Here is a 21,890-nt window from a genome sequence, read left to right on the forward strand (position 1 = left end):
AAAAGAAATAAGGTAACAATAAATAAGTGCTTCCAAAAGTAGTTCTGACTAAAAGCAATGATTCTGTCATCAGTTAGGGAAAAACTTGATGATTTTAAGGATTCTGGGAAAGTCTTTCTTCACAAAATACTTTCCCCTCTTCCCTGAGTTGTCTCTAAAATTCCAAATTAAAGATGAATTCCTTTAGCTTAAGATAATATTCCCTGTTAAATTATGCACAGTAACTTCTTGCTAATTGCCATGTGCTTTTCCACCCATTAATTCTGTGAGATAGTGCTATTATTCCCACTTTATAGACAGGGTCACACAACTAGTAAGTGGTAATGCTGAGATTCAAACCTAAATATATCTGAACTCCAAAGCCCAGATTCTTAATCACCACTCCTGTTCTTCCACTGACTCCTGGGTTTTCCTTCCTCCCGCTGTTCCTTCTTGGTCTCCATGATTCCATTTTCTTGTACTTGTCCCTCACATGTTGATCTATAAAAGACCCTCTTCTCATTCTGTGTTTTCTCTCTAATCACATCTACTCTGGCTTTTGTGTACTGTTTACTCCAAAATTTGTGTAATTGGACCAGATCTTACTTTGGAGCCCATATATCCAGTTTAATTACCCCACTTGAATTTCTACCTTTATTCTACCATAATTTTTCTACTGTTTTATTTTTATTTATCTACATTTATTCTGTATCTCAATGAATACCACTATGATACATATGGTTCCCTGAGTCAGAAATTTAATTGACTCTTCCCTCTTCCCACTGCCACCTGAATGATCTGAGAAACAATCTAACCACACCATAAGATGCTTAAACCTCTGGAATGGCACCCATAGCCTTTATGTAAAAATGAAGTTGCTTAGCATAGCACACAAGGCTCTCCATAACCATAGCCCCTGCCTGCTTCTAAAGTATCATTTCTGATCCCTTTTGTCTCTTAACATTCAAATGTTGAAACCTTGTCTGAGCTGTGCTATGGGAAATTAAATGTAGGCTTAGTCTTGTGTAGTACACATTGGCCCAGAGTTTTAGCAGGAAAACAACACCCCTCCTGAGACTGCTATGGTGACAGCAGCCCTAATTAGCCAGAGATCCCATGTGGATAAGGTGACTTTGCCAGGGAGAGTTGAGGCTCTGAGGCCTAAGCATCCAGTGAATCTCACTCTGTTGCCAAATTGTAGGCTCTAGGTTTAATTTTTATTAAGGAAAATGTAGTTTTTTTAAATGTAGTGGGCTCTTTGCTCATTAATCCTCCTAATGGCTTCCCGTAACCTTTCTAAAATGCAATTATTATGTCCCTCTTTTGCTTAAGACCCTATTTCTTTTTAACATTTTTACACTTTTATATAAGTAGTATTTAACATTTTAGGTATTTTTGTTACTTTTAAATATAGTGTAAGTTTGAGATTCAGCTTTTACTGATGTAATTGCCTTACTTATAGTTCTGTTTTCACCTATGAAAGATTATTTTTCTCTAGGAAATTTTTTACTAAGGTGTTAGCTGGGCATCTGATGTGTTGGTTTACCTACATAACTATGAAAACATTAAATATTTTCCTTTATGAAATTATTACAAAGTTAATATAAAAGTCATTTTAAAACACCATTGGACATTTAATTATTTCAACAAGTGTGAGTTGTTTCATTCTGAAACCATCTACTTCCATACTAGGTGGAGGTTATATCCCTGAAACTTAGAAGATATGTGTGTACATGTCCATACATATGCCCACTACCACCCTAGAATGAGGTCATTCTTTGTTTTTCAATCAAGTCACTAAAATTTTTAACATTTTTTAAATAAGCAGAAATAAGTGAGATACTTAGATCATATTTTTTGTTGCTAGTTATTTAAAAAAAATAATGACCAAAATCTTTTTCCTTAAGGAGAGTGACAGACCACTTAAATCTTGATTTTGTTTAGAAACCGAGTGGATTTTCTATAACATATGCCTTGGGAAAATTATAGCCTATTTGTTTTGGGCTCTTAGGCTATTCCCCTTTTTTTATTAGGTAATGCAAAAACTTTCTGGATGGAGCTGGAAGATGCTGGAAAAGTGGACTTCATATTTGAACAAGTGCAAAATGTGCTGCAGTCCTTAAAACAAAAGATCAAAGATGGGTCTGCCACAAATAAAGGTATGAAAGAACAAAAATGTTCGACATATTTAATGCTAAATGTTATCCACTGGCAATACAGTATAATCAGTTTCCAGTATTATTGTTTGTTTTAAAAGTCAAATAATTTATTTTGTTTTCTAGGAACCTAACATCAGTTCTGTTCGCTTTTTGTGTGTGTGCTCTCTGCTTCTGTAGTATCTTGCTTTTCCCATACCATGGACATATTGTAAAAAGTGGGTGAAGGTGATTTGAACAATTCCTACTGAATTTATCTCTTTTTATCTCAGGCTACTTCTCCCCCATTTTATCTTTTTTATCCTTTTTAACTTCTATTTGAGGGGACGGGGTATTGCAAAAGTAGTATGTGCAACATTTAGTACATAGAGAAAAATTAACAAAAAAATAACATTACTCCATCATCCAGAGACTGGTTTTTTTTTTAATATGAAAGTACATATAACTGTATTTTGCCTGTTATAAACACAACTTTCCCTACTGATCTTCTGAAAGCAAAACTTGTTTTCTACATAGGCAGTCATTTCGGTCACCCAAGTTTTTATTTTTTTATTTCTTTGGTTCAACCCTGTTTGGTTATAGAACGTAAAACTTTTGTTTGGACATCTTTATTCCATCAGGAAATATGATTTTCAAGCAAATTTTTCCCCAAATTGTTTCTTTCCCCAGACTTTGCTGTACTTTTTGGATTTTCTACTTACATTATTATGTGTGCTTATCCAAAAAATTCGTACTATTTTTCATTTTAAAATTATTTTTTCTCATTCCATCATGAGTCAGATATATCTAGGTTTGAATCCAGTTCTACCAGTACTTAACTGGATGGTCTGGAATAAGTAATTTATTCTAAGCTTCAGTTTCTTTGTCTCTAATACAGATAATCATAAGAACCTCTCAGAGGAGTTATGAAGCTTAAATGAGACAAAGTTATATAAGTTGTTTGCATGGTACCTGGCACAATGAATAAAGTTAGTGCCCCTGATTGTTTCCATTTTTCCTTAACAGAATACATCCAGGCAATGATTCTAGTGAATGAAGCAACTATAAGTAACAATTCCACAATAATAAAAGGTATGTACATTTCTAATCACTTAATTATTTGTCAGGGTAACTAATGACAATTTCAAATATTCTCTGGTATTTTCTTGAAGCAGGCTTAATTGACTTAATTATATGAATTATATGTCAGGTTAACTAATGACAATTTAAAATAAAATGTAAGGTCTATATTGGTAAATTCCCCTATTAAATGATAAATCCTACCTGTCCAGAGATTAGGAGATGCACACTCTACTAAGCCTCTTAGGGAACAAATGAACAACAGTATTTCTTCAAAAAAAACTTCTCTTACAAGAAGGGCAAATAGAACTCTAAAATTCCAAAACACTATTAACATGCTTTATGTGAAGGACAATACTAGAAAGGTATATTCTGGTATAGTTAAAGTTTTAGATTATTTTAATTTCTAGATAATTATTAGATTATCAGTCTTCCAAACTCTAAACAAATCCATTTTACAAGGAATTAGGCAAAGATAATGTACCCGGACTAGAAAAGGACAATTTGAAAGGTTATTTTATTAGAATCACTATCCTATAACTCTTAGTGTGTGACTAATATGCTAAACTGTTGAAGAAGTGCATTTACTAGATTTTAATAAATACTACAAAATATTGTCAACAAATTTCAATGATGTTAGCTGTCATAAATAGAGTAAGGTTTTAAACCTCTAAGAATATAGCCTAGCATCATCAGTCTATTTTAAAAGGAACCTTTTGTTATTCAAAAGTGTTCTCAATTTCAGTAGCTGATGTATAATTTCAGAAGAGTAGATTATTTAAAAAAACAGCGTTTCCCAGCATCTCTCAATACCACTTGGAATCAACACACCTTTAGAGATTACATTAGTTTTGCCAGAAAAAGGCTTTTAAATGAAGAAGGTGGTAAGAAGAACTAGTTCTAAGCAATGTTATTTTTTTTCTGAAATGATCTATTTCCCACTAACAGAAAGTATGTTGGGTTTTTGTTTGCATTCTTTTAAAGTAATAATTTCATCAATAGAAATGCTGAATATTGTAATTTCTCAGTTTTATACAGTTCATCTAAAATGTAATGAATTCATCGAAGTAAAAGTACTAGGAAGGGGAGGAGTCAAGATGGCAGTGTGAGTAGGGCAGCGGAAATCTCCCAAAACCATATATATTTTTGAAAATAGAACAACTACAACTATCCCTAAAAGAGAGACCAGAAGATACAGTACAACAGCCAGGCTACATCTACACCTGCAAGAACCCAGCACCTCACGAAGGGGGTAAGATATAAGCTGCGGCCCAGTGGGACACGAGCGCGCCCCCCACCCCAGCTCCCCAGTGGGAGGAGGGGAGTCGGAGCCCAGGACTGCTAAATACCCAGCCCCAGTCATCCGCACTGGGAGCGCAGACACACAGTGCGTGGTGTGCTGGATATTAGGGAAATGGAACAGTAAAACCTGCAAGCAGGTCCCCACAGCCAGGGCCCCTGGGACAAAAAAAAGCGAGTGCCTTTTGAAAGTTTTAAAGGGACAGGAGCCTCACAGCTGGACAGAAGCATCCTGGCACACTCAACCCAGCAGCTGGGAATCCTGGGGAATTCCTGACGCCCTAACCACCGGCACAGTAGTGCAGCTCTGAGGTCTCTCACAGTGATAAACAGCCTCCCGCCTGTTCCCCATCTGGTGCGGTCCCGCCATAGTGGAGCAGCAGCCTGAGACCAGCCACACTCACAGCAGCCGTGTGGAACCTCCGCAGCCACCTAGGCCAGAATCAGAGGCCCCATCAGGCGACGAGCAAGCGGGAAGGGACTTTGTTCTCCCGGTTGACACATGCGCCAACTGCCCACGACTACCTCTATCGCCATGAAAAGGCAGAAGAATTTGATACAGACCAGAATAACCCAGACATCCTCTGAGAGGGAACCTGGGGAGATAGATTTAACCAATCTTTCTGAAAAAGAATTCAAAATAAAGGTCATAACCATGCTAATGGAGATGCAGAGAAAAATGCAAGAGCTAACAGATAAAGTTGGGAGGGAGAATACAGAAATAAAACAATCTCTGGAAGCACTTAAAAGCAGAATGGACGAGATGCAAGAGGCCGTTAATGGAATAGAAATCAGAGAACAGAAACGCAGAGAAGCTGAGGCAGAGAGAGATAAAAGGATCTCCAGGAATGAAAGAATATTAAGAGAACTGTGTGACCAATCCAAATGGAACACTATCCACATTATAGGGGTAGCAGAAGAAGAAGAGAGAGTAAAAGGAATAGAAAGTGTCTTTGAAGAAATAATTGCTGAAAACTTCCCCAAACTGGGGGCAGAAATAGTTGCTCAGACCCCGGGAGCACACAGAACTCCCAACAGAAGGGACCCAAGGACAACACCAAGACACATAATAATTAAAATGGCAAAAATCAAGGACAAGGACATAGTATTAAAGGCAGCCAGAGAGAGAAAAAAGGTCACCTACAAAGGAAAACCCATCAGGCTATCATCAGACTTCTCAACAGAAGCCTTACAGGCCAGAAGAGAATGGCATGATATATTTAATGCAATGAAACAGAAGGGCCTTGAACCAAGAATACTGTATCCAGCACAATTATCATTTAAATATGAAGGAGGGATTAAATAATTCCCAGACATGCAAAAGTTGAGGGAATTTGTCTCCCACAAACCACCTCTACAGGGTATTCTAGAGGGACGCTCTAGATGGAAGCACTCCTAAGGCTAAATAGATGTCACCAGAGAAAATAAAATCACAGCAAAGAAAGCAGCCCAACCAAATACTAACTAAAGGCAAAAAATAAAATCAACTACCCAGAAAAGCAGTCAAAGGAAACACAAAAAAGCACAAAATAAAACGCCTAACATATAACGAATGGAGGAGGAGGAATAAGAAGGGAGAGAAATAAAGAATCATCACACTGTGTTTATAATAGCTCAATAACCGAGCTGAGTTAGACGTTCAGGCTGCAGTTACACTATAAATGAAGCTTCCAGCCCTTGTACAGCTTGCAGCAAAGATTCTCTGCATCTTAAGCCCGTCCTTCCCAGCTTGGATATGCTAATTGATGTCTCTGAGCACATGGGCACCCTCCACTCCTGCAGTCTGGCTACTCGGTAAATAGCGCAAAGGAAAACATGTTTAGAAGTATTTCCAGACTGAACTCTCTTCCCTAAAAATATAGGTTTTGGTGAAAATTTGATAAGAGATTAAAGAGGTCTCGGGAAAATCAGTCTTGGTTTAAACACATTGCTTTAATGAACAGATAATTACATGTATGTCCAAGTAATAACTAATATTAACTAACAGAAGTAAGGACAGAGGCCCATGGCCATGGTGGAGAACAGACAAAACACTATGTAGTCAGGTAGCGGTGGTAAGAGGACACATGAGGGTGATGAGGCGGCTCTCCCAGGGGAGGGTGCGGTGATGCTGCACCTGCCCAGCCAAAGGAAGTCAGCGGCCAGCTTCCCCACCAACCCCTGCCACAGGAGTGTGGCAGAGGCTGAGGTGAGCTCATGCACCTGGGCATAGGCACACGCTTCCCTGAAGTTTACTGTTACACTTCAGTTTCAGGTGGCTTCCAACTGTGTTCCAGGGACTCTCCTGTCCTGAGCCACATGGTCTGCTTTGAGATTCAGTTTAGAGCCTTTCTGTCCTTATTTCCTCTGTCAAGAGAATTGAGCTGTAGTAACTGAGAATAAAATTATATTTCTAGTGAAAAGAAAAAAAGTACTGTGTTTGCCAGTGGTAGAACAATGTTTGTAGTAAGTAATTGAGGAGTTATGTAATTGACACTACTGGCAATGAAAGGATTAAGAACTTTATAGTAATGAAGTTTCGTGTTACTATTTATTTTAAAAAGAATATTGAGGTTGGAAGAAACCAAAGGACTTGGTATTGAAGTCAAAATAACCCATCCCAGATCCAGCCTGGAGTCCCCACTCCAATAACTGTGTTTATTTTCTTTGCTTCTGTATAAGTGTAAATATTTGCCACAGTGTTGTACAAAGGACTGGATACTCTTTTCTTAAAAAGAGAGGAATTATCACCTCCCATCCAATGATTACTTTTAAATCTCTGTTTTTTCAGTAAATCTTATTTCTAACTATGCTTACATTGATTTGTTTTATTCACATTTGTTCATATGGGTTTATGACTCATACAAAGAAATTAGCTGGGAAAAATAAAATATTCTCAACTTGTAAAACTTAATTTTTAATCTGTTACAGCTTTATTCAATTATCAGATTTTAAACCTTTCTTCACTTGCTTAAACTTTTTATTAATCTCTTTTTTAAATAGGACTTGTCTGTACTAAAGAATCAATGCAAATTAATCTTACAATGAGAATACCTTTTTTCTTTGTGCATAAGAAAAAGCACATTAGAAAAAAAATCTTTAAACCAAACATTGAATATTTCACATACCCATTAAAAAAAATAAGAACAGAAAGTCTAACTTGCTTGATTAAACTACACAGCTCATTTCTATACTATAGTCAGAGAGTAAGAGTGGGTGAAGTAGAAAAAGAAGAGACAAGAAATGAGATGAAATTAAATGCACAAATAATATGAGAGACTAAAAGAAATATGAAAAGACAAATGGAAAAAGCAAAGTGTGAGGTACCAAAATATCCAACTCCACCCAAAAAAAGCAGTAGCAAAACAATGAAAAAATAAAAGCTACATAAACTTTCCATTTTGTAACCTATTATAGAGCTTTTAAGAGTTATGTTATTTTTCTATAAAATACAAACAAAAGTAGGGGTACTTGATGTTCACCTTAAAGATTGATTAGAATTCAGATAAAAGTTCAGGCTAAACAAATTTCTGCAGTAGAAATCTCTTCTAAGTCTCTTAGTGTTTTGAAAATACTGACACCTTATTTTTTAGCTCAATCTTAAAATCTTAACATGTTTGCAGATTTAAGGGCTCCATGTATTTACTAATCATTAAAGACATTTAGATATTACAGTTGAAAGATTTTTAACTTGGTATACTTGGTATTCATGTTAGTATTTTTTTAATGTAGATCATATATCTGTGACCCAGAATGAACAGGAAAATAAAGCAAGTTCATTGCCCTCTACATCATATGAAGATTCCTTTCCTGAAGGCTGTACATTTCTGTATGTATAAAAGTTAAATTTGTTTATGTTGTTAATGCTTTTGTTCCTGGAGATTTACTTTTTTTAAACATTGGACATAAGAGTAGATAGAATATATAAAATATTCCCATTGAAAGCTTTAAAAGTTGTAAATTTTATAAATAACTATATTTATTAGAAAATTAGAAGGTAATTGGAACATTTAGTTTAGATAATTATATTTTAAAACTGAATATAGGAGTTGGTATGTTCTTAAGTGTCCCTTTTTTGGTTTTAAATTCATTATCCTAGCTTGTCAGAATTCTTTTGAATTTTGAATATCTTATCTGTTGTATTTTCTTTCCTTTGTAGCTTTTCTTCTTGTTCAGATATATTAAAATGAGCTTTCTAGTCTTTAATATAGTCACAGAGAACAATATTGGATAGGACAGAACCAAAGACAAAACCTGGCAGGCTCATTAATGGGGAGACCTCTTTCCATTACTGTTCAAAAAGAATTTCAACCACTGAACTTACTTAACCTCTACCATTATCCCACCTACATTTCTGTATCTTAACTCACAGGGCTACTGTGAGAAATCAGGATTCATTGCTATAGCATTGTATATAATTACTAAACTTTATCAAACCTCATTAAAAAGGAAAACTACATCAGTTTGTACTTTTATTACCTAATTCATGTTGGCTTTCAGATCTTAAGTACTTGATTCTCTATTCTAGCAATTGTTTGGAGATCAATATTAAGCTAACCATTCTGTATTTTCTGGAATGTGCCCTTTTTAAAAAAAATTTGGGACACATTTTCCTATTTTTCATTGATAGGTGAATATTTTTTCAAGACCTTGAGATTTAATTGTTAAGGCCTAGACTCTTAAATATGTCTAAGTAAACTAGCTTTCTAGGGCCTCTTTTTAACTTAACAAACTTCAGTTTCTTTCATTTTTGTCTGGTTTTTGCACGTTTTGTCTGGCAATACTTGTACATGAAAAAAAAGTTGATTTGAGCTCCTCCTTCTCTCTGTTATCAGTTAACCTTATGCCCTCTTTCCCCTAACAGATTGTCTTCATTTTCTAAAGATAGCTTTAAAATGTTTCTTGCTATTTTATTAGCATTTTTGGAAACCTCAGTTCTTAGTAGGCTTGAGCCTTTTTGACATTTTTCTTGTAGGTTCACACAACTATGTTGTATTCATAATTGGTCTTTTTTTTTTGTACATATTCTTCTAAAAATCAGAGCTTCACAGAAAAATTAAATTGGTTTCTCTAATTACCATCTCATTAGGATTATTTGTGATTGCATAATCTGAATTTCATTTCCTTAGAACAATTCTTGTGCTGTATTCCCACTCAGAGGCTTTGTCCATGATCATTTCTAACTTTTTCTGGAATCTTTTCAGATGAAGGGATGTGTCTAATGAGGTTTAGGATTTTCTTCCTTTGCCATTAAGAATTCTAAAGCCACATTTCATTCTTGACCAGAATTGTGTTTAAATAATTCCTTTTGTATTTCCTCTGTGGATCTTGAGTTTATTACTTGTTTTGCTTTCAGTAGTTAAACCCTTAGCTGACCAGTAGTCACATAGGCAGACTGGCAAACTAAATGATGAATAACTCAAGCCACGAGTTCTCAACTTCTGCTGAATTGCTCACAGTCATATGTTCATGGCAAAATCAAAGTGAAAAATCTTAGGTCTGATAGGAAACTGGCATTCTGTATTTTATTCTTGAGTTGAATTGAATTTCCACTCCATATTAATGAGCTATGACATAGGTAAATGTAAAAACAAAAATTTCTTTCCAATCATAATCCTTTCACAAAGAGCCACTTTTGTGATGTTAGGAAATATGACTTAATTCTTTTTCTTAGTAAAGAAAGTACTTTGGTTTGTCAGGAACACACACCTAACTCAAGCCAGCTGGGTAGGAGAATTTATTAGAGATGCATCAGGTATGTAATTTTGGCTATTATGCATGGTTGAAAGTGGGCTTGTGCCACTGCTGAAAGATACAGGTGTATAAATCACTTGAGAGTGATTAGCCTGTATCAAAACAAAGAACAAAGCCATGAGAGCCTAAGAATTTATTATAGTGAATGTATTGAATGAAACAAAACAAACGAGGGTATATCTTAGACAAATAAAAGTGCTCAGGGTTCAGAGTATATTGTAATGCTTTATAAGAAAAGGTGGTAGCCATACTGCAGGAGGGTCATGGGGAAGGCAGTCTAGCATGGAGAAGATAAGTAGTGACTCTGCAGCATCTTACTACACTAATGGACAGTGATTGCAGTGGAGTATGTGGTGGGGACTTGATAATGGGGGGAATGTAGTAACCACCTTGTTTCTCATGTGAAACCTTCATAAGATTGTGTATCAATGATACTCAATAAAAAGAAAAGGTAGTAGCAGGGAACTTGCACTTAACAATAGGGGAAAAAGCAATTCCAAGCACAGGTTTTAAAAGAAACTAGGAAATATTGCATACCAAAATAAATAAATAAATGAATAAAAACAATTACTAAAGTGGAGTAGGCTAAAGAAGGTACATGTTAAATAGGAGGAACGTTATAAGCATGTATTTCTATGGAATGTTTACCCAACATTATTTTAAAAAAATAACCTTACCTCATTTTCCTTTTCATTTTTAATGGTTAAATGTAAAAAAAGTTTTAGTATCAGTCTTCAAGTATAAGTATCAAGACAAAAATAAAAACAACAAAATGAACAAAAATCAGGCTACCACCAGATTTAACCTCTGCAAAAGCTCAGGAAACAGCATCCATGTGCTCTTCTGGAAACTTTCTCAGACAGCCTCTTGCTAACCAAAAGATGAGTCAGAATGTAAAATTTAGGATTGGGGAAGAAAATAACGGGCATGGGAACCATCTATCTATTGAGTTAATTATAATAAATATGAGTCCTTAAATTAGGAGCTATGGACACCCTTCATGGTATGCAAAATTTTATGTTAGTAGTATATTTCTAGGGAGTAAGTTCATAGCTTTCATCAGATTGTCAGAAGAATTCATGGCCCTAAAAAGTTTAAATATCACTACTGCGGATACAGATTCTAAATAAAATTTTAGCAATTCTAATACAGAGAAATAATAAAAGATTGAGATGATCGTGTAGGATGTAGGATTTATAATAGTCAAGGAGGAATGACTTAATATTAGGAAACATTTTACAGAAGTAGAGAAAAGTGCACTTTTATGTTTATGTTTGAAAATTTTATTTACTTTTTAATATATATTCCTGTTGACCTAGTAATTCCTCTTAAGGGATTGTATCATAAGGTAATAATCAGGAATTTGGTCAAAGATTTGTGTGTGAATGTGTTCATCAAAGTCAAGAGAAATTGGGAAAAATTATTTCCAATATTAAAAATTTTATAAATCAGTTATAGTGCATCCTTTCATTTATACTGTCAGAAAACCTGAAGTATCAAGGACCATTGATTGATCAGGATCTATGAAAGCAAGCACTCACAAATTGCTGGAGGTGCTGATCCCATGGAGAGCAATTTGGAAGTCTTAACAAAATCCATTCACCATGTGATCAAGTATTCCCACTGCTAGGAATGTATCCTGTAGTGATGTTTACATGCATGACATTGTTATATGTAAGGTTATTCATTTCATCATTATTTATAGTAGCAAAATATTGGAAACAGTTAAGCACTTGTTAAATTGTGGAATTTAAGCAGACGATTACAGTTAGAAAAAGGAAGGAAATCTTATATTTGTGCATTCAGTGTATAGAACATTTCCATCAATGCAAAAAATCTGTTGGACAGTATTGCTTTATGTAGTGAGTAAAAAATACCTCTAAAATACTTTCATAATGAATAACAGAAACCTAGATATAGAAAATATGTAAAACAAAAGGTTCTTGGTGGAAGTTGAAAACCCAAGTTGTAAACACATGGATGTGTTGGTGTGATGCCAGGCAGATTACATGTTATGGAAAAAATTCAGTTGGCACAATTGTTGAAAGCAAACAGCATAAAGCATTCTTGATGAATTAATTATTTTCTGGCTAGTCTTTACAGTTTTTTTGTAGGCAGAAAGCCTGAACCAGCCATGCCTGAGGATATAACCTTCCTCAGCTCTTTATTGAGTGTATGTGCCAAATGACATCTAATTTTGCTAGGTAGTGCCACAAAAAGTTAGAGCTATAATCACAGCTTTCTGAATATTCTGAAATTAGGTTGTGGTATAATAAGAAAAATACCTGGTTTTTGTCTTGGTCCCTGGCACATAGCATCTAAAACCTTTGGAATCTCCTGAGTGGTTAGAATACCGTCGGCATGCTAATGAGATGACTCTTGTTGAAGGGCAATTAGTTAGCTTCAGGATGAGAGCTGATCACCAGAAGGACCAAACCTTGATTAGAAACTTGAAACTTTCAGTCCTACTGCCCAACCTCCAGAGAAGAGAGAAGGATTGGACATTGAATAATAGTGAGTGACTGGTGACTTAATCAATCATGCTTAGATAATGAAACCTCCATAAAAACCTCTAAATTACAGGGCTCTGGGAGCTTCCTAGTTGATGAATACTTTGAGGTGCTGGAAGGGTGGCAGGAATGGGGAGGCATGGAAGCTCTGTGTCCCTTCCCACTTACTTTGCCCTTTGCATCTCTTCCATTTGGCTGTTTTTGAGTCATTTCTTTTATTATAAACTGGTAATCATAATTTAAAGTATAACTAGTAATATTACTGTAATAGTAGTTAAAGTGAATCTTTCTAGCAAATTATCAAACCTGAGGAGGTAATTGTGGAAACCCCATGTCGGCCTGGGACTTTTGTTTGGCATGTGAAATAGGGGCAATCTTGTGGGACTAGCCCTTTAACTTGTGGGGTCTGACACTGACTCCAGGCTAATAGTGTCAGAACTGAATTGAATAATTGAACACCCAGTTGAAGAAGTGGCTGGAAAAACCACCACACATTTGGTATCTGGAGGAAAAAACTCCTTAAGGTATATAACCTTTATGTGGCTACAGTACATAATAAAATATTTTTTCAGAGTCTGGCTTATTTTAGTGGTATCAAAGAAGAACAGGAACTAATTACCACTTAGTGGGCAGTGTTTTATAAAAATGGGGAATTGTACTATAATTTGAGATACTAATAAATAATTAATTTTAAACAGATCTACAAAAAGTAAGGAAATCAACTCTCTGGAAAGTAAAGCTGCATACTTTAGAGAAGAATCATCATCTTTGAATTTAACTTACCAAAGTCATGATTGCTCTGGTGCCTGTCTGATGAAAATGCCACTAACCTTCAAGGGAGAAAACCCTTTGCAGCTACCAATCAAATGCCACTTCCAAAGACGACATGCGAAGACAAACTCTCATTCTTCAGCACTCCATGTGAGTTATAAAACCCCTTGTGGAAGGAGTCTACGAAACGTGGAGGAAGTTTTTCGTTACCTGCTTGAGACGGATTGTAACTTTTTATTTACGGATAATTTTTCTTTCAATACCTATGTTCAGTTGACTCGGAATTACCCAAAGCAAGAAGAAATTGTTTCTGATGTGGATATTAGCAATGGAGTGGAATTGGTGCCCATTTCTTTCAGTAATGAAATTGACAATAGAAAGCTTCCTCTGTTTAAGTACAGAAAGACTATGTGGCCACGAGCATATTATCTGAACAGCTTTTCCAACATGTTTACTGATTCATGTGACTGTTCTGAGGGCTGCATAGACATGTGAGTAGAAAAATACAGCATTTCAAAAAATCTTCTGAATGTAGAGGTACTTGTCAAGAAGTCCTGTTGTCTCTCTGTCTAAAACCTGTTTACCAAGAGTCTGAAATGGAAAGATGCAATCTCTCACTAGCAATAGAAAACTGTTTGCCAAATAATAATATAGTAATTTGAAAATGATTTCTTCAATGGATGAGTATTTATTTTAATCCAGTACCATATTCACAGTAGTAGCAATTACAGTTAATACCATGTAACAATGCCAGACATTTTACAAGTGCTTTACATTTTCTCTTAAGTCTCACAAAACCCTGTAAGATACGTAATATTTCTGTATTACAAATGAGGAAGATTAATAAAAGCCAATTGTAAGGTCATAGAGCAAGCAAATGGAAGAGTCAGGGTTTGAACTTATGCTCTTAACCACTGTGTTATGTATTTTACTTGTACAAATCATTTTCTTGCTGTTCTTTAGAAAGTTAATGGTCCTATAACTACTACTTGCATAACATTGATAGTCCATAAAATGAAAACATGTTCTAATATATTAAGACTTTGAAAACCATTTCATTTTAAGGGTATATAATACACATGCATTTGTAGATATGCATTTATAGAGTAATGTTGCATTATGCGTACATTTAATTTAATGCAAATTTAGCTACCTTTAATAGGGAAAAGGAAAGAACGAGAGAGAAATAATTTAAATGGTATAGTTTTCACCATCTTCTCGGAGTATGAGATGAGATATATAAAAATTTTCTGTTACCTCAGTTTGGCTCAGTTTCTTTTAGATTTGTCATACAGGAACCTCTCTGCCAAGTTTTATTCTGTTTAAAAGCAAGTTGTCTTTTTAAACATTGCCTCTAACTATAACCCAATGACATCTGGCCAACCCCAATCTCTTAAAGTGCTGGAGAAAAAGACTGTTAGACAGTGTTTACTTTATGGTCAGTTTATAGGATTTTTTAAAGAACAATTTGACTGCATGTGATGTTTGCCTTTAGACTGTAGAAACTAACCTTCATGCACCACCAGTGTACATATTTTCATCTATTGATCAGAAATTACAAGGGTAATCACAAAAGTAAGCAAAGGCTGAACCCATGGGGATCTGAAAATGGACATGAGCACTGTAGCCAGGGATTCTGATTCTTACAGTAATAAGAATTGAAGATGTCCCATGCATGGTAGAGAGTGGGCACTGAGCTCTTCAGGGGGATAGAAACAGACCTGCACAAGACTGGGAAGTAAGCTAATATCTCCCAGGGTTTAGAATTATATTAACAGCAACTGGGTTTGGAGCCATGAAATGCATAGGGCAGAGCCAGACCAGTAGGGAAAGCAGCCAATAGAGATGCACATAGGAGTATATCCCACAGAAGGTATGATTTCAGAGTCTCAAAGCACACAGAGATGTTTAAGACCATGAAGGCTGCATGATTCCCAACAAATGGAAGAACTCACACTGAAGATGACAAGATAAACATAGAATTTGATTGAAAGAGACCAAAATAGGTATGTTTAAAATGTCCAAAGACATAAAACAGTATCATCCATGAAACAAGAAAAGGATATTTTTTTTAAAGGTATATATGAAAAGAATCATTTGGAAATACGGGAAGTAAAATATGTGGTTATTGAAATAAACTAAATAGATGAACTAAATGGTAATAGATGAACTAAATGGTAGGGTTGGTAGAAAGAATTCTGGAACTGCAAGACAAAACTAGAGATCTCCCAGAATGCAAAGAGGTAAAGGTATTGGGAGAATAATTTACAGGTTGAAAATATGGGGATAAAACAAGACACTCCAATATACATTTGAGAAGAAAAGAGCAACATTAAAAGATAATAGCAGAGGATTTTCCAGAATTGATGACAGGAGCCCTTAGAATGAAAAAGCCTCCTGTGTGCTAAGAAGAGAAAATAAGATAAACGTACACCTAAATATATCCTGATGCAACTTAGAAAGTATTTAGTATCTAGGATAAAGAGTGCATCTCACACACTATAGAAGTATATCTAAAACATTTTTTTCCAAGCTACAGGTTTAGTGAGATGTAAAATCATTTAAGAGGTTGTAATAGTATGTTGTAAATAGTATAGAAAACATCCAGCCATTTCACACATAAGAGTAAGTTCATGCCAACTTTTGTTTCAGTTTATACACATATATTAATATGTGTGCCTTTCTAGATAAATATCAAGAAAATATCTTTCTTACTGTGAGACATAGTCAGAAATATTTGAAAGCTACTATTCTAGAGTTGCTTACAATGTGCATAAAAATATGCACCATTAACTGTTCATTGTAGAATTGTTATATTGAAAACTAGAAGCAATGTAACTTAATCGTAGACCTAAATGCCTCAGGAAAGTTAAAGAAATTAACTAGATTTGTATATAACATGGGTCTCACAAATATTATATTGAATTAAAAAATCAAGTTGTAGGATAATTTTAATAAATTTTTGAATCAGTGCAATATAAAGTAGGATAATTTTAATAAATTTTTGAATCAGTGTAGTATATTGTTTGTAGAGATTTTGTAGGATGTGAAAATATAAAGGATACTGCATCACACCTCTTGAGAGTTCTATCTGTAATATTTTTTTAAAGATCACTTGTACACTATATGTGTCTTCAATTATATAACTAGGGAAAGGAAGTACTAGACAAAATGATGACAGCTAATTCCATGTGGAAATACAAGTGTATATTACATCATTTGTATTTTTCTGTACTTTTTAAACTTTGCAAACAAAACCTTACCAAAACAACTGTAGATACCTACTTCTGTAAATAGAGTCCAAATTAATGAATTTGTTTTTTCTGTTGCAAACAATACTCACCACTCTATGACATATATGATATGTATATGCAGAAAAATACACAAGAGGATCTTAGGAGTAAAAGACCTAAAAGTCATTTGTTTATTTAACAAAGGAGACAGACCCAAAGATTGTAGTCACATACCTAGATTTTATCGCTAAGATACCCACCTTACTTACAATCAAGTTATACAAGTCCCTGTCATATTAGACAGTCATCTAAATAGAGGGGGAAATTTGTATGGTTACATGTGTTCTGTTTAGGGACACTATGAAAAACACATTGTAGTAGCCAGCTACCCAGTATCAATCTCTCTGATCTGTTTTTGTGTCATTAGAGGGAGAGAGAGTTTAAGACATTAGCAAAACTCAGTATGCCTTTTCAAGTTTGACAGAGTTTATCCATCGTAGGAGAATTTTCACAAACAAGCTTCTTCTAATTACGAGATGCAAGGAATTCATTTTGAAAAGTTAAAGAAAACTCATTAATTGTTTCTTTCATGAACAAATAGAGAAAAAGGGCAGTTTATGATTACTTAAAAAGGTTTAATAGCAGAAAAGACAAGTAGTGACTCTATAGCATCTTACTAAGCTGAGGGACAGTGACTGTAATGGGGTATATGGTGGGGACTTGATAATGAGGAGAGTCTAGTAACCATAATGTTGCTCATGTGATTGTATATTAATGATACAGAAAAAAAACTTTTGGTAGATGTCTTTCAAAGAGGTCTGTTCTCTTTAGAGAAGAAGTCCAACTGTCCTTGAGTCAAATGACTGTTCTAAATACAGTTAACATCCTTTCCTATATCTTTTAGTTTTACCAAAATAGTCTCTTCACTTGTTGCTTTCTTACTGTAACTTCTCAATCCATTGCCTTTCTTTTAGAACAAAATGTGCATGTCTTCAACTGACAGCAAGGAATGCCAAGACTTGCTCCTTATCAAGTAATACAATAACCACTGGATATAAATATAAAAGACTACAGAGACAAATACCTACTGGGTAAGATACCTTGGGGATTTTTTGTGGGGGGCGTGTATCCTTGAAGGTAGATAACTTTGTCACTGTAGCCTGTAGATGTTGTTAAATCTTGATTTCTTATACCAAAGATCAAAATTACAAAATAAAAAAAACAAACCTGAATTCCGTTCCTGAAAATGGAAGCCAGAGAGCACACATGTATTGCGCCAGAGTATACTTAACTCTCATCTGCTTTGAGTCTGGCTTATAGCACCTTAGGGTTAGTCTGCTTTAGGTACCATTGCCCCATTAAGAAATATACCTGCAAAGCTCACAATTGGGAATTTTCAGCCTTTCAAGATTGTTATTAAAAAGAAAAAAGCAGAAGGAGAGGATTCAAGATGGCAGCATGAGAGGTGAGACAGAGAACTCCCCCCAAAACCACATAAAGTACAAAAATATAGTTAATAAAACTAATCCTAAAACAGCAACAGGAGAGAAGGCTGCACCAGACTACATACAGACCTCGCAAACAGAGCGGACCTCATGAAACAGGGTAACGTACTAAAGCCTTCATTCAGCGGGACCCAAGCCCTTTCCCCACCCAACCTCACCAGCGGGAGGAAGAGAAACAGAGTAGGGAGGGTGCTGAAAGCCTAGAACTGCTGAACAGCCAGCTCTGGAGTCCTGCTTTGGAACACAAACCTACATTGCGTGGTGTCCTGGAGGTTGGTGAAGTTGGGGAGCTGAAACAGGCAGAGTGCTAGAGAGACTGAGATTCCGGATGTTTGTGGAGGACGGGATCCAAGTCTGGCCGCACTGGGACAAAGGAAAGGCAAGCAGTCTGAGAGGCTTCTGACAGCTAGAGGGCTGCTGAAGGGACCGGGTTTGCACAGAGCTTGCTGTGTGGGAGAAGGGATAGGTGGACAAGGTTGTCCAGGTATGCTCTGCCCAGAAGGTTGGAAACTTTGAGGAGCTTGAGGTACTTCACCCCCTGGCTGGCTACTTAGTTCCAAGGCGCCTGACTGTGATACACAGCCTGTTGCGCCTCCCTCCGGGCCTACCAGCACCAGTTCGCAAACCGGCAGGCACTGCGCAGGCATCAGACAAGCCAAAGGGAGGCCCCAACTACAACAGCTAAAGATGCAAAGCACAAAGGCTTACATCTGTGTGCTCGGTCGACTGGCTGTAATATTGGAGACAGGCACTTCAGCCTGGAATCAAGAAACAGTTCTTTCCTCCCCCAAGGCATTTGGCACCACTCTCCTACGACCCTCAACCTCAGTCTAGGGACTGAGGAGCTCCAGAGACTAGAGCTTCTGGGCACTAGAGGGTGCCACATACAAATACGAAACATCAAAAGAACCTGGTTCAGACCAAAATCTCACAAACCACAGAAAAAGGGCAAAATGAAACTGAACTCAACCAATCTTCCTGAAAGAGAGTTCAAAATCAAAATTGTAAACATGCTCATGGAGGTACAGAAAAATATTCAAGAACTCAGGAACGAATTTAAGGCGGAGATTCAGTCATTAGGAAATTCCATATGTGAAATGACACATACAAAGGAGGGATTTTAAAACAGATTAGATGTAGTAGACAGGGGAGTAAATGGAATAGAAATTAGAGAAGAAGAATACAAGGAAGCTGAGGCACAGAGAGATAAAAAGATCTCTAAGAATGAAAGAATAATGAGAGAACTGTGTGACCAGTCCAAACAGACCAATATTCGCACAGTAGGGGTACTAGAAGAAGAGAGAGAAAAAGGGATAGAAAGTGGTCATTGAGGAGGTAATTGCTGAAAATTCTCCAATCTGGGTAAGGAGATAGTCTCTCAGGCCATGGAGGTGCACAGATTTCCCAACACAAGGGACCCAAGGAAGACAGCATCAAGACATATAATAATTAAAATGGCAAAGACTAAGGATAAAGACAGATTGTTAAAAGCAGGTAGAGAGAGAAAAAAGATCACATACAAAGGAAAACCCTTCAGGCTAACATCACATTTCTCAGAAACGTTACAGGGGAGAAGGGAGTGGAATGATATATTTAATGCAATAAAGCAGCAGAAGGGCCTCGAACCAAGAATACTCTACCTAGCAAGGTTATCATTTAAATTTGAAGGAGGGATTAAACAACTTTCAGATAAGCAAAAGCTGAGAGAATTTACCTCCCACAAACTACCTCTACAGTGCATTTTGGAGGGACTGCTGTAGATAGAAGTCTTCCTAAGGCTAAGTAGAATTCACCAGGGGAAATAAAACCACAGCAAAGTAGAACAATTAATTACTAAGCAGATGCAAACTTAAATCAACTACCCAAAAAGTAAATCAAGTGATAACAAAGAGTACAGAATGATACCTAACATATAAAAAATGGAGGAGGAAGAAAAGGGAGGAAAAAAAAAACCTTTAGGTTATGTTTGTAATAGCATGTGTGTGATGTGAGTTAAATTAGACTTAGATAGTAAGGGAATTACCCTTGAACCTTTGGTAACCACGAATCTAAAGCCTGCAGTGGCAATAAGTACATACCTTTCGATAATCACCTGAAATGTAAATGGTCTAAATGTACCAATCAAAAGGTATAGAGTCACTGAATGGACAAAAATAAAAAGACCCATCTATGTGCTGCCTACAAGAGACTCACTTCAAACCCAACAACATACACAGACTGAAAATAAAGGGATGGAAAAAGATACTTCATGCAACTAATAGGGAGAAAAAAGCAGGACTCGTACTACTTGTATCAGACAAAATAGACTTCAAAACAAAGAAAGTAACAAGAGACAAGGACATTACATGATTATAAAGGGATCAGTCCAACAACAGGATATAACTATTATAACTATGTACCCAACACACAATCACCTACATGTGTGAAACAAATAAGAACAGAATAAAAGGGGGAAATAGAATGAAATCCATTCAATTTTAGGGGACTTCAACGCACCACTCACTCCAAAGAACAGAACAACGAGACAAAAAATGTGCAAAGAGACAGAGGCACGAAAAAAATATTAGAACAGATGTACCTAATGGACATCTATAGAACACTCCATCCAAAGCAACAGGATACACATTCTTCTCAACTGCACATGGAACACTTTCAAGAATGGATCATATACTAGGCCACAAAAAGAGCCTGACTAAATCAAAAAGATTGAAATTGTATGAACCAGCTTCTCAGATCACAAAGATATGAAACTAGAAATAAATTAAAGAAAATGAAAACGCCCAAAATTCATGGAGGCTTAATAACATGCTCCTAAATAATCAATGAATCAATGACCAAATAAAAACAGAGATCAAGCAATATATGGAGACAAATGACAACAATAGTTCAACACTGCAAAATCTGTGGGACAGAGTGAAGATTGTGCTAAGAGAGAAGGATATTGCAATACAGGCCTACCTCAGTAAAGAGCAATCCTAAATGAACAGTCAAACCTTACAATTAACGAAACTAGAAAAGGAAGAACAAATAAGGCCCAAAGTCAGTAGAAGGAGGGACATAATAAAGATTAAAGCAGAAATAAATAAAACCAAGAAGAATAAAACAATAGAAAGAATCAATGAAAGCTGGAGCTGGTTTTTGAGAAAATAAACAAAATAGATAAACCACTGGCCAGGCTGATCAAGAAAAAAAGAGAGTCTACACACATAAACAGAATCAGAAATGAGAAAGGAAAAATCACGATAGACACCACAGAAATACAAAGAATAATTAGAGAATACTATGAAAAATTATATGCTAACAAACTGGATAGCCTAGAAGAAATGGACAACTTTCTAGAAAAATACAACCTTTCAAGGCTGACCAACGAAGAAACAAAATCTGAGCAGACCAATTACCAGCAAGGAAATTGAACTGGTAATCAGAAACCTATGTAAGAACAAAATGCCTAGACCAGATGGTTTCATTGCTGAATTTTATCAAACCTTTAGTGAAGACCTAATACCCATCCTCCTTCACATTTTCCAGAAAGTAGAAGAGGAGTGAATACTCCCAAACTCATTCTATGAGACCAATATCATTCTAATACCAAAACCAGGCAAAGACACCACAAAAAAACAAAATCACAGCAATATCCCTGATGAA

At 35.9% G+C, this 21,890-nt stretch overlaps 1 protein-coding gene across 3 annotated transcripts in view; it reads left to right on the top strand.

Moving 5' to 3' along the window:
• Nucleotides 1-21,890, top strand: part of SETDB2 (SET domain bifurcated histone lysine methyltransferase 2) — a 74,369-nt gene that overhangs the window by 21,553 nt on the left and 30,926 nt on the right. For 2 of the 3 annotated variants that reach the window (XM_073212668.1, XM_017670762.3), the window contains exons 3-7: nt 2,013-2,138; nt 3,141-3,206; nt 8,205-8,301; nt 13,435-13,998; nt 17,715-17,831. In XM_073212668.1, coding sequence (XP_073068769.1) covers nt 2,013-2,138; nt 3,141-3,206; nt 8,205-8,301; nt 13,435-13,998; nt 17,715-17,831 — 970 coding nt within the window. The remainder of the gene's footprint in view (nt 1-2,012; nt 2,139-3,140; nt 3,207-8,204; nt 8,302-13,434; nt 13,999-17,714; nt 17,832-21,890) is intronic. The other variant, XM_017670763.3, reaches the window with a different exon arrangement.

This window comes from Manis javanica, chromosome 9 (assembly GCF_040802235.1).
Source record: "Manis javanica isolate MJ-LG chromosome 9, MJ_LKY, whole genome shotgun sequence".
Classification (NCBI taxonomy): Eukaryota; Metazoa; Chordata; class Mammalia; order Pholidota; family Manidae; genus Manis; species Manis javanica.